Source organism: Mus caroli, chromosome 1, assembly GCF_900094665.2.
Source record: "Mus caroli chromosome 1, CAROLI_EIJ_v1.1, whole genome shotgun sequence".
Classification (NCBI taxonomy): domain Eukaryota; kingdom Metazoa; phylum Chordata; class Mammalia; order Rodentia; family Muridae; genus Mus; species Mus caroli.
In genome coordinates, this window is record NC_034570.1 from 147,350,880 (window position 1) to 147,362,273 (window position 11,394).

Below are 11,394 nucleotides of genomic sequence, written 5' to 3' on the forward strand. Positions count from 1 at the left end.
GCTAATCTTTGTTTTCTGAAGTTCAATATCCCGAATTTAAAAAAGGAATATGCAGTGTATTCCTTAATCTACCTCAAGGTGTACATTAAATGTAGACCTTTCCTAATTCAAGCCATTTAAACGTGGCTACAGGCTACTAGATTTGAATGGGAGAGACTGGGAGTATAAACTCAAAAGGTAGCTGCCTCAAGCCAGGCTCTGTGGCTGGCATTAAATGTCAAGCACAATGCTGAAAGCCTAGTCTTGACAGAAGTCCAGAACTCGCTAGGATGTAGAGGAACACAGCCTGAGTGCAGCTCCTGTCCCAGACCCATTCTGGCGGCTATCAAATGACTTGCCGGAGCACAGAACCAACCCTGACTCTAACACGGGGATGGAAGAATTCTACTACACACAGGTTCAGCACTCCAAACGAGGCTGAATTTGGATTTGACATGAACCAAAATATTAAGGCTCTCTGTGGTGATCTCCCCAGTTTCAAGGCTCAGAGGCTTAAAAGCTTTCACTCTGTTACCAGCAGGGTACAGTCACCGGCACAGACAAGGTCACCACTCTCCTAGGAACAGCACCATTACAGGCCATTTACCTCACAGGGTATGAATTCACGTTAGAAGACAGAACTGGGCATGTTGGTTCATACCTATAATCCTAGCGTGTGGAAGGCTAAGGCCAGTTCAAAGCCTGGGCTATACAGTAAGTTCCAGATCAGCCTGGGCTAGGGTCTATGGTCTACCTCAAAATAAACAAAGAGAGAAAAAGAACAAAAGTTTGGGGGGCGGGTGGCAGAGAGCACAGTTTCAGTTTGGTTTTGGGCAAAGGTGGACATGGGGTAAGTTAGTGTCCATAGAGGATCATGCCTGGGTTGTCATAGTATTTCCTCTAGAGATGATTGTGGTTAATATGAACACAACCCGGGGATGACTAATTTGCTCTGGACATATCTAAGAACCTAAACAGAGGGGAAGCTGCCTTTCACTAAGTCAATTATCTTCCTGGTTCTATAGTGAGTCCCTCCCTCTTCTCTTCCCTGAGATGTCAAATCCATGCCACCCAATAGCTCAGAGTCTCAAGACCTTCCCGCCCTTCCCCTTCCTCCAATCTCCCTTAAACACGGTCCCTGGTGCAGACTGCTGTCCTGTCTGACGCCGCTCGGGAGGAACAGTATGGTTTCAATCTGACTAGTTCTGGCTTCTGTTTTTGTTTTTTTTAAGACACAAGGGGCTATAAAGTGTTTTCAGAGAATCCATGGGTGTAGAGAAAAGACAGCAAGGGTCACCCGAGACGCACACTCAGGAAACACTTCCTTAGCCAATGTCACACCTGCTCACCCTCTGGTGTGGGAATAAAGACAGCAGAGCTGCTGCTGGCCGCCTGAGAGGTGAGCCAGCTGAACTGTGGTCCGTAGCTTGCACTGCAGAAAACACCGAGCACTCCCAGGGCCGCCACCATCTTCTGCCACCAGCACCCACTGTGGCCACCTGCAGACCATCGCATGCCATTCAGAATTGATTGTGCTGTTTCTCTATCTTTGTAAAATCAGTTCCACTTGTTTTGCGTTGAGAATTACAAGTGGGAGAGTGGCATCCTGTCTTCTACCAGCACAGTATCCGTCCCAAACTGATCAGTACACTGCTTGATGGTGGCCAAGACATTCAGAAGCCGCTGGTCCACAGTGTCCAAGTGTGGATCAGAGAGCACGGGGGAGATGGGGTCGTGGGCCATGGCAGATTTTAAGGCAGACTTTAGTACTCCATTCTTTAGATAATTCAGTCTATTCCAGGTTGAAACCCGAATGCTGGAAGAAAAAGTTTTAAAAGAAATTACATAACATCTTAATATCCAATTCATGGTATGAAAGGTTTTCGTTTGTCTGTTTCTTTTCTTTTCTTTTTTTTTTTTAAAGATTTACTTATTTATTATATGTAAGTACACTGTAGCTATCTTCAGACACTCCAGAAGAGGGCGCCAGATCTCGTTACGGATGGTTGTGAGCCACCATGTGGTTGTGGGAATTGAATTCAGGACTTTTGGAAGAGCAGTCAGTGCTCTTACCTGCTGAGCCATCTCGCCAGCCCTTGTCTGTTTCTTTGAATCGCCTCTATTTCAGACTTGCCTGTATATTAGAAGCAAGCTGGACTGCCATGGTGTAAATTGGGGGAGGAGGGTGTAATTAGATATATACATGAAAATTTATACATATTCCTAACAGTGAGAGAAAAACCAAGCCGATCTAAATGTCTAACAACTGAGAGATACTTCAAATTATGCCTAAGCTTTCAGGAAATACCACGCAGCCATTAAAAAGGTTTGAAATTGAGTGGCACAAAGAAAAGCCCATGATACTATGTTAGACTTGAGGAAGATAGAAAGACTCTTTTACTCCTTGCCCTGGGGAAACTACAGTGTGTAACTATAGTGCTGAGACTACAGGGTTAGAGTGAGGTGCACTGTGTTAACAGTTACCCTTAGGTATTAAGGGGACTCTAACTTCATTACTTAAATGTTTCTGAACTTTAAAAATTCTACCATTAATAAAAGAAAAAATTACTTAAAGAATATCTATTTTGTTGTTGTTGTTGTTGTTGGGCGTGGTGGCGCATGCCTTTAATCCCAGCACTCAGGAGGCAGAGGCAGGCGGATTTCTGAGTTCGAGGTCAGCCTGGTCTACAGAGTGAGTTCCAGGACAGCCAAGGCTACACAGAGAAACCCTGTCTCGGAAAAAAAAAAAAAAAAGAATATCTATTTTTTGCTGATTAATGATAGCACACACCTTTAATCCCAGCACTTGAGAGGCAGACGCAGGCAGATCGTTGACTACTAAGCAAGTTCCAGGTCAGACCAGGTCAGACTGGACTACACAGAGAAACCTTGTCCCAAAACTCCTCCACCCCTACCCCCACCCCCACACACTCCAAACCAAAAGAAAGCAAGAAAGCAAGAAGGCAAGAGAGAGAGAGAGAGAGAGAGAGAGAGAGGAAGAACAACAAAAACTAACCAACCAACCAAAACACAGAAACTACTTTCTTGGGGATGGGGATGGGGACGGGGATGGGGATGGCTCGGCACAGAAGAGCATCTGTTGGTCTTGGAGAGGACCTGAGTTCAGTTCTCAGAACTCACTCTGAATGCCCTCTTCTGGCTTCTGTAAGCACTGCACTCAGGAGCATAGAGTCCCACAGACAGACAGACAGACAGGCAGGCAGGCAGGCAGGGAGGCAGGCACACGCCCACACACATACACACACTTAGAAAATTTCTTTAATGTTTTTCTTCCCCCTTCCCTTCTCCCTCTTGCTCTGGCCCCTCCCCTCCCCCGCTCCTCCTCCTGAGTGCTCCAGCCCATAGGTTTTTATATTTGTTTCTCATTACAGATGGTTGTGAGCCACCATGTGGTTGCTGGGATTTGAACTCATGACCCCAAGAAGAGCAGTCAGTGCTCTTAACATCTGAGCCATCTCACCAGCCCACACTTTAAAAATTTTAAAGAGATTATCTATTTTCTTTAGTTACTTCACTAACCACTTGCTATGGACTAGGTATTTATCACTGGTAAAACGGATGTAGGAATTCAGCTGCCACTGTAACGGTATTAAGAGCTGAGGCTCTAAGGACGTAACAGATTAACGAGGGCTCAGTGGAGCTGACGCTCTCCGGTCTCCTGCCATGTGTACCCAGTAAGCGCGCTCCTTCAGGATGCCAGTGTTTTGATCTGGAGCCTCTCAGCGTCTAGCATTTCTGTTCTGAATTTGGTAAGATGGCTTAATAGGTAAAGGCACTTGTCCCATAAGCCTGGTGACTGGAGTTTGATCTTGGAGCCATGTAAAGGTGGACAGGAAGAATCAAGTGACTAAGCTGTCCTCTGACTCCACTCATGTACTGCAGTACACAAGCCCATACCTCAAGAAGTACACAAACTTCCTAATAATAAAATAAATAAATGTAAGGGAAAGGTCTCAGTTTGTGACTTTCTGTTATAGCAGAATGAAACAGACTAAGTGACCAACCAAAGAGAATTATTGTCTCAAAGAACTCTGTCCCTCTTGGTGGGTATAGGATTAGCCAGACAGAATGTCACCGGGCAGGCAGAAGCGTCTGACTTTGTGTTTGTTTTTTGGTTTTGTTGTTGTTGTTGTTTTTGTTTGTTTGTTTGTTTGGAGACAGGGCTTCTCTGTGTAGCCCTGGCTGTCCTGGAACTCACTCTGTAGACCAGGCTGGCCTCGAACTCAGAAATCCACCTGCCTCTGCCTCCCAAGTGCTGGGATTAAAGGTGTGCGCCACCACGCCCGGCTGCGTCTGACTTTGTGAGAAGTCCTGTTTTACAGCTACTTAAAATAAGGATGATTAACTGTGTCCAGCACAGAAGAGATGGACAACACGTTTTTATTCTAAATTGTACTATGAACGCCCAGAGCACCAGAGCTTCTCCAGTGTGACAGAGCTGCCACTTAATTGACTCAGCACCAACTTGACTCTTTAGTATATACTTCTCTAAAATGGTCAGAACTCCTTCAAGAACGCCTCCTCCTAAGCCTTCTCAGTGTTACCTCCTTCCAGCCTAGCAAGGCTGGCTGTGACCATCTCTGCTTAAGCAGAGCCACCTGCTGTGCTGCTTCTCATCCCTCTCCTTTGATGTGCCACTGAGGCAGAACCCGAACCCAGTTTGACCTGCCTGAGGCCGAACCTGCCTGAGGCCGAACCCGGTTCTCCTCCAAGATTTTCCGGAGTTAGCACCGAACTCATTTTCTTGATTTACTCTCAATTCCTTTATTCTCTAATATATTTAAATCAGGTATTAAATGCTTAGAGAAAGGTATTTTTGGTTTAGATAATTTCAAGCTAAAACATTCAACTTGAAACCCCAAGGTAAACCCGATGTAGCAATGGAGAATACAGATTAACAAAAAAATCGTTTTTTGTGTGTGTGTGGAGATTGTCTCACTATGTAGTCCTGGCCATCCCAGAATTCACTATGTAGACCAGGGTGGCCTCAAACTCACAGAACTCTATCTGCTTTTGTCTCCTAGGTGCTGAGTTTGTTAAAGCCCAGCTAGACTGTTTTTAGTAGGTGCTAGAGATAATAAGCGAAACAAACACATATTATTATAGATATTATTATAGATACTACAAACTTACTGATGCAAAATTCAAAACGAATTCTGAGTCTTGGGTGGCCTGCATCTGTGTTTCCCTCACCCCTGTCAGGGTTCATAGGGGCTCTGGGCTGCAGAAGCAGGAAATGCAATGGGGACGTTTTAAGGTCAAGAAAACTGCTGCAAATGTACTGAACCTGAAGGAGGAAATGCAGGCAGACACACGCTGTACATAACTTACATGCAACACTGATAGAGAGGGGCAAGAATGCTTCTCTCATCCAGCGAGGGGTTTCCAAAGCTGAAAATTAAATTAAGACAGGAATTAGGTGCAAGTGTTTGCTCCCTTCTCAGTAACAAAGCAAGAGCATAATCTATAAAAAACCAACTGTGAGCCTAGATAATTCCATGCTCCAACAGCTCAAATCATCTAAATTAAAAATAAGCGAGGCATGACTAATGAGACATAGGATCATTAACAGCCTGAACAGAAACTCATGTAACAAGAACCCTTTCCTGCCGAGATGCTGCAAGACGCTGGAGCCTAACTGTGGGGCTACACCGTGAGGTCTCAGTCCAGAGAGGAAGACACAAATCCTAACCCTGCAAAGCCTCCAAAGGTCTGGAGGGAAACCCAGGCTCTCCCTGCTAGAGTCCTGAGAGGCAGGTGGCTGTTACTTCCAGAATCACTAAAACCTTCCAGCCAGCAAGCCTGCCAGCAGCTTCAAACTAGAAAACTGCCCGGGGCTTTCAGAGGCCAGGATGATATAAAAATGGTATTGTTAGGGAAGGAATGGTTGCTGTGGCAATCTGATTACCATCTCCTCAATGACTGAAAAGTCACTATGCCCCAGGGTCAGAGCAGTGAAAGCAGCAGTCTCACTACTTGTGCTGCTTACAGGTCTTGTTGCTATTTCATCTCCAACGCAAGGCTGTAAGAGGTGAGGCTTGGGAGGTTAAGTCCAGGCTAGTTTGATCCCAGGTCTTCCCAACCCAGTCCCAGGCTCATCTGCTAAGGCATTAGAGGCCAGCCTGAAGCTCCACTGAGAGGTGAAGAAGCCTTCAGGAGGAGGGGGCCAGCAGAGAGAAGTTAGATCACTGGTGTGCACTCTTGATGGAGATTTTGGGACCTGGCCTCTCTACTTCCCAGATGCCACAGGACCAGTAGCTTTGCTCTCAATGTGTTCCCAGCCGTGATGATTCTGCTTCAACACAGGCCCAGGAGCAATAAAGCCAACACGCTTCTGAAACCAAGCTGAAATAAGCATTTCACTGCTATGGGTTGATTATGTCAGTATTTGTGTCTGAAAGCTGACTGGCACAGTGCCCTAGAGAATGCCCCTCTTTACACAGACACTGACAAAAGCTTGTTGCTCAGTACCTTTTGGCATTATCAAGAAGAATAAGCATGCTCGCGCCTTCATCATCTTGAAAGCTCTCGTAGTGATGGCGATCAGCATTGCCAATCAAGTAATCAAAAACAGCCGTGTCAATGATGTCCAGGAGACGTGGGCCTGAGTCATAGGGGGATGTTTTCTTCACAGCATCGCAGTAGCTCTCATCATATTCCCACCTGCAGGCAAGGAGCATCGTAAGGGTCACTGAGTGCCAACCACACCTAAGCAAGGGCCATGTGTCAAGTTTGGCTGCCAGACTACGATGTTAGGAGGTGGGGCCTTGAGGCAGGAAGACGAGCTTTGGGAGCAACCGTAGGTGGATATGAGTGTCTTGCCCTTTCCTCTTGCTGTTTTCCTCCACAGCATACATGTGTTGCCTTGATTTTGTCTTACCATAAACCCCAAAGCAACCGAGCAGACAGAGCTGGGCTGAAACTTCAGAAACTCTGAGCCATAGACTCTTTCTTCACTTAAAGTATTAGCTACTTTGTTAGAGACAGAAAGCTATGCACAAAGTTGGTCTCAAACACCGCAGGGACCATCCTTGAAGTGAGAGGTTCAAGGGCCTTTGGGTTTGGTTTGCAAAATGAGAAGAGTTTAGAGAAGCTAAGGAATTTAGAGTGTGCTGGAAGCACAGATTGCTGGGAGGATCTGGGGGCTCAGAGGCTGGCAAGCTAGAGAGCAAAACGCTATGCTGACAGGTCTGGGATGGGAACAGGGACTCCACTGGGAAACAGACAGGAGACTAATCATGTTACATACACTCTATGTTTTGTACATATCCTGAGACTTTGTGGACTGGCTTCTATGGTAGAAGTAATTTAAGGCAGCAGTGTGGGGAGTACTGACTGCTTTTAGCCATGTTTACTGTGAGAAGTGGAAGCAAAATGCAGAGCAAAAAGATCTGAAAAGCTTGTGGTTGAACCAGGAAAGAAGCACACGTAAGGCTCAAGCTGAGAGGGGTAGCGCTGCTGAAGAGACTAGCGCCAAGTGCTTTACACTAGGATGGTAGGAAAGATACCTTGAGGCGTCTTAGGAACCTGCAAGATCCAGCCCACCTCAGGCTAAACTTCTGTGTCCAACCATCAACACACTCAAGAGGCCACTGTGGTCCAAGAGGGCCCGGATAAGCTCCAGATGGTGCCAGACCTGGGCATCATGCACGGGATGTGAATGAAGCAGGCATATGTAACGAAAGCTGCAGAGCCACTGCCACTGAGATTCCACAGGGCTTCTGCCGCTACAGACAGGGGTTCTGCCGCTACAGACAGGGGTCCTGCCAGCAGCCCACGAGTGTTCTGCACGGTGCTGTGAGAGTAAATCTGAAGCTACAATTGACATCCCACAAGCCTGAGACACCGGCAATGTGGAGCACTCACCCACTGAGTAAAGCCATGGGCAACAAGCAAAACTATCTCCAGACAGCAGCAGCTCTGTGGGCTTCACCCACAGGGACAGGGCTGGCTGAGCTTTCAGTAGCTCACACTGCACCAATGTGATCCCTCAATTCTGGACATGGAGCTAGAAGATTTTTTTTTTAAATAATTTATTTTATTTTATGTGCATTGGTGTTTTGCCTGCATGTATGTCTGTGTGAGGGCGTCAGATTCCCTGGAACTGAAGTTGTGAGCAGCCGTGTAGGTGCTGGGAACTAAATCCAGGAATACCACTCCAGCCACCTAGATTATTTTTAATAACTTATCATTACTGTGTGTACACGTACATATGTAGGGAGTGTGTGAGTGGCATGGCACACGTGTGGATGTCAAGGACAAGTCTATAGAGCTGCTTCTCTCTCCTCCTTATATATAGGCTCTGGCGACAGAAGTCCTGTGGCTGAGGCTTGTGTGGCAGGCACCTTTACCCAGTGTCTATCTCCGGGCCTGAGCTGGAGGAGCTAATGACTGTTCTTGTTTTTGTCCAATCCTGGGCGTTTCTAGTCTTTGGACTGAGAGTGCTTTTCCAGTGCCATCGTATCTTATAAGCATACAACTCAGGCTTTTGTTTGGTTGGTTTTTTTTTTGTTTACCTTTTTAATTTTTGTAGGGCTCACAGCCTTAAGGTTTGCCTTATGTCTCGGAGACTTTAGATGCAGGCTTCTCGGCAATGTTGGTACAGTTAAGACTTGGGAACTCTTAGAGGAGGGAACCAAATGCATTAGGCAGACATGAGCCTATAGAGACTAGCAGCAAATGCTATAGCTTATATTTAAAAGCAACAAAAAATATTTATTTTTATTTGTGTGTGTGTTGTGCATGCCTGCATATCTGTATGTGTGTGTGTCTGGGTGCACTACATGCATACAGTTGCTGGTGGAGGCCCGAAAAGGCTGTTGGATTCCTGAAGCTGAAGTTACAAGTTGTGAGCCCCAAATGTGAGAGCTGCAAATCAAATTCAGGTCCGTTGCAAGATCAGCAGGGGCTCTTAACCCCTGAGCTATCTCCCCAGGCCCCTATGGTTTATAGTCTAACTGCCCACTAAAGGCCCTGGTTCAGCCTGTGGACTTTCAGAAGCTATTAGACCTTTAGCGTATGACAGAAGTTTAGTCACTGGGAATGTGCCTGGAAGAGGATAAAGGGGATATTCCCGGGAGTGCCTGACTAGTCAGCTTGTCTCTGGTCCTTTCTTTCTGCCTTTGCTTTCTGGCAGCAACAAGATAAGCAGGCCCTGCCATCACAGGCTTCTGCAGCGATGCTCTGTGCCACTAGAAGCCCAAAGTAATGTAGCCAAAATTTATCTCTCCCCGCTCTTTTTGTTTTTTCAAGACAGGGTTTCTCTGTGTATCTGTAGCTGTCCTAGAACTCACTCGGAAAGCCAGGCAGGTCTCAAACTCAGAGCTCTGCCTGTTTCTATCACCTGAGTGCTGGGATTAAAGGCGAGCACCACTGCTGCCCAGCTCAATCTCTCCTCTCTTTAAGTGATAAAAGATGGCTGACAAACCACCACTGCTGAAAACAGGGCCCTGCCCAGTAGGTCTGCCCTTGATCCACAAGTCTTTTAACTCTTGGTCAGGTGGCTGGCTCCTATTGAGGGAAGACTGGAAAGACTTAAATCACGGCTCACAGGAGCTTTTACCTGGCCAGTTTGCCTTCTCGGTAGGTCCTGCCCCAGGGATGTCGATGTTTCTGCAGAGGCCACACATCTGGAAGCCAAAGTGTGACAGAGCCCTCCATCATGTCACCGTCAGCACACGCTGGCTCTGTTTCTCGGCAGTAGTAGCACTTCCCATAGAAACAAGTATTGTTCCCTGCAGGGTAAAAATGAGCCAGATATACTTAAGAAAATTAAGAATCCAAATTCTCCCTCAAACAAGATTTGACAGCTAAATAAAAAGGCACCATGAAAATTAGAATCCTGATGTTAGTCCATTTCACACATGTATTTTCCTATGTAGGTGACAAAAACAAAGTGTAAAAAAAAAATCCCCAATGAATGGAAAGCTATCTACTAGAGAGCAAATCTTCCTGTGTCTCCCTCTGACCCAGCCTCTCTCCCAGAAGTCAACTATCATCACAGTCTTGCTCTCAACTCGCAATAATTAAAGGAAAGCAATGTCTTCCTGGTCTCTGTCAGAGCTCAGTTTTTGGTCAAAGTACCCAGAGGCAAGAGTGCAGACATATACTGAGGTTGGGCACGCTGGCGGAGACAGGCGCGCGCAGTGAGTGAGCAGACTGAGGGTAATGGACTGCTTTCTCACTGATGAGAAACCAGTGGCAGTCTGTTCACTTACTGCGCCTGTCTCCGCCAGCGTGACCAACTGGTCATATCTGTGGAGTTAAGAGTATCAACATGAATCGCTGGGCGTGGTGGCGCACGCCTTTAATCCCAGCATTTGGGGGGCAGAGGCAGGCGGATTTCTGAGTTCGAGGCCAGCCTGGACTACAAAGTGAGCTCCAGGACAGCCCAGGGCTACACAGAGAAACCCTGTCTTGAAAAAAAAAAAAGAAAAAAAAAAGAGTATCAACATGAAAAATAATAGTAAGAAATTGCAGACACTTAAGTCATGAGTTCATCGTGCTATGAATAAAGAAATGCATGTGACGAGAGTTCTCCTCTAAACAGAATGCCTACCAAGAAGTCTATAAAGCAATGGCAGAATTATAAACTACTATTTCACAACTATCATAATAGCCGACTCAAACACAAATGATCAATGTGCTAAAACTGGGGATTAAAGTTTGATAAGGAATGGAGTGTTTATAGAGTTCTGCCTGGGACGTGATGCCCAGTGGTAGAGCTTTGTATGAGGCTCTAGAGTCAATCCCCATCCTTGGTGGGGTAGAGTAGGAGCATGGAAGTAATTAGACATTAATATAGTTGTAGAGCACTTGTCTGTAAAACCACCACTAACAGTGCACATCATGCCCACACCTGAGAGGCTGAGGCCTTTTACATTTGATACTAAGTCCCCTTTCAGCAAGGCAAAGCACCTCTCCTTGTTTAGATGAGTAAGTGCTCTGTCTGTATATATACCTGAATGTCAAAAAAGGGCATCAGATCCCAGCATAGATGGTATTCAAGTGCCATGTGGTTGCTGGGAACTGAACTCAGGACCTCTGGGAGGGCAGTCAGTGCTCTTAACCACTGAGCCATCTCTCCAGCCTGGTTGTGCACACTTTTGATCCCAGCACTTGGGGTAAACAGAGGATCTTCTGTGAGTTCAAACCCAGCTTGGTCTACATAGGGAATACCAAGACAGCCAGGGCTATAGAGAGAGGCCCCATCTTAAGACAAAAACAAAACAAAAAAACAAAAAACAACCAGCCAAACAAACAAACAAACAAACAAACAAGTAAACGGCTCTCTCTTTCCTCTTTTTTTTTTTTTTTTTTTTGGTTTTTCGAGACAGGGTTTCTCTGTATAGCCCTGGCTGTCCTGGAGCTCACTTTGTAGACCAGGCTGGCCTC

General features: G+C 46.1%; 1 protein-coding gene across 2 annotated transcripts in view; it reads right to left on the bottom strand.

The window, feature by feature from the left end:
* Nucleotides 1–1,200: 1,200 nt before the first annotated feature.
* Nucleotides 1,201–11,394, bottom strand: part of Fam20b (FAM20B glycosaminoglycan xylosylkinase) — a 36,507-nt gene continuing 26,313 nt past the window's right edge. For both annotated transcript variants that reach the window (XM_021159601.2, XM_021159592.2), the window contains exons 6-9: nt 9,563–9,734; nt 6,472–6,663; nt 5,332–5,391; nt 1,201–1,795 (exon numbers count right to left, since the gene is read on the bottom strand). In XM_021159601.2, the coding sequence (XP_021015260.1) occupies nt 1,564–1,795; nt 5,332–5,391; nt 6,472–6,663; nt 9,563–9,734 (656 nt within the window). In that variant the 3' untranslated portion in view covers nt 1,201–1,563. The remainder of the gene's footprint in view (nt 1,796–5,331; nt 5,392–6,471; nt 6,664–9,562; nt 9,735–11,394) is intronic.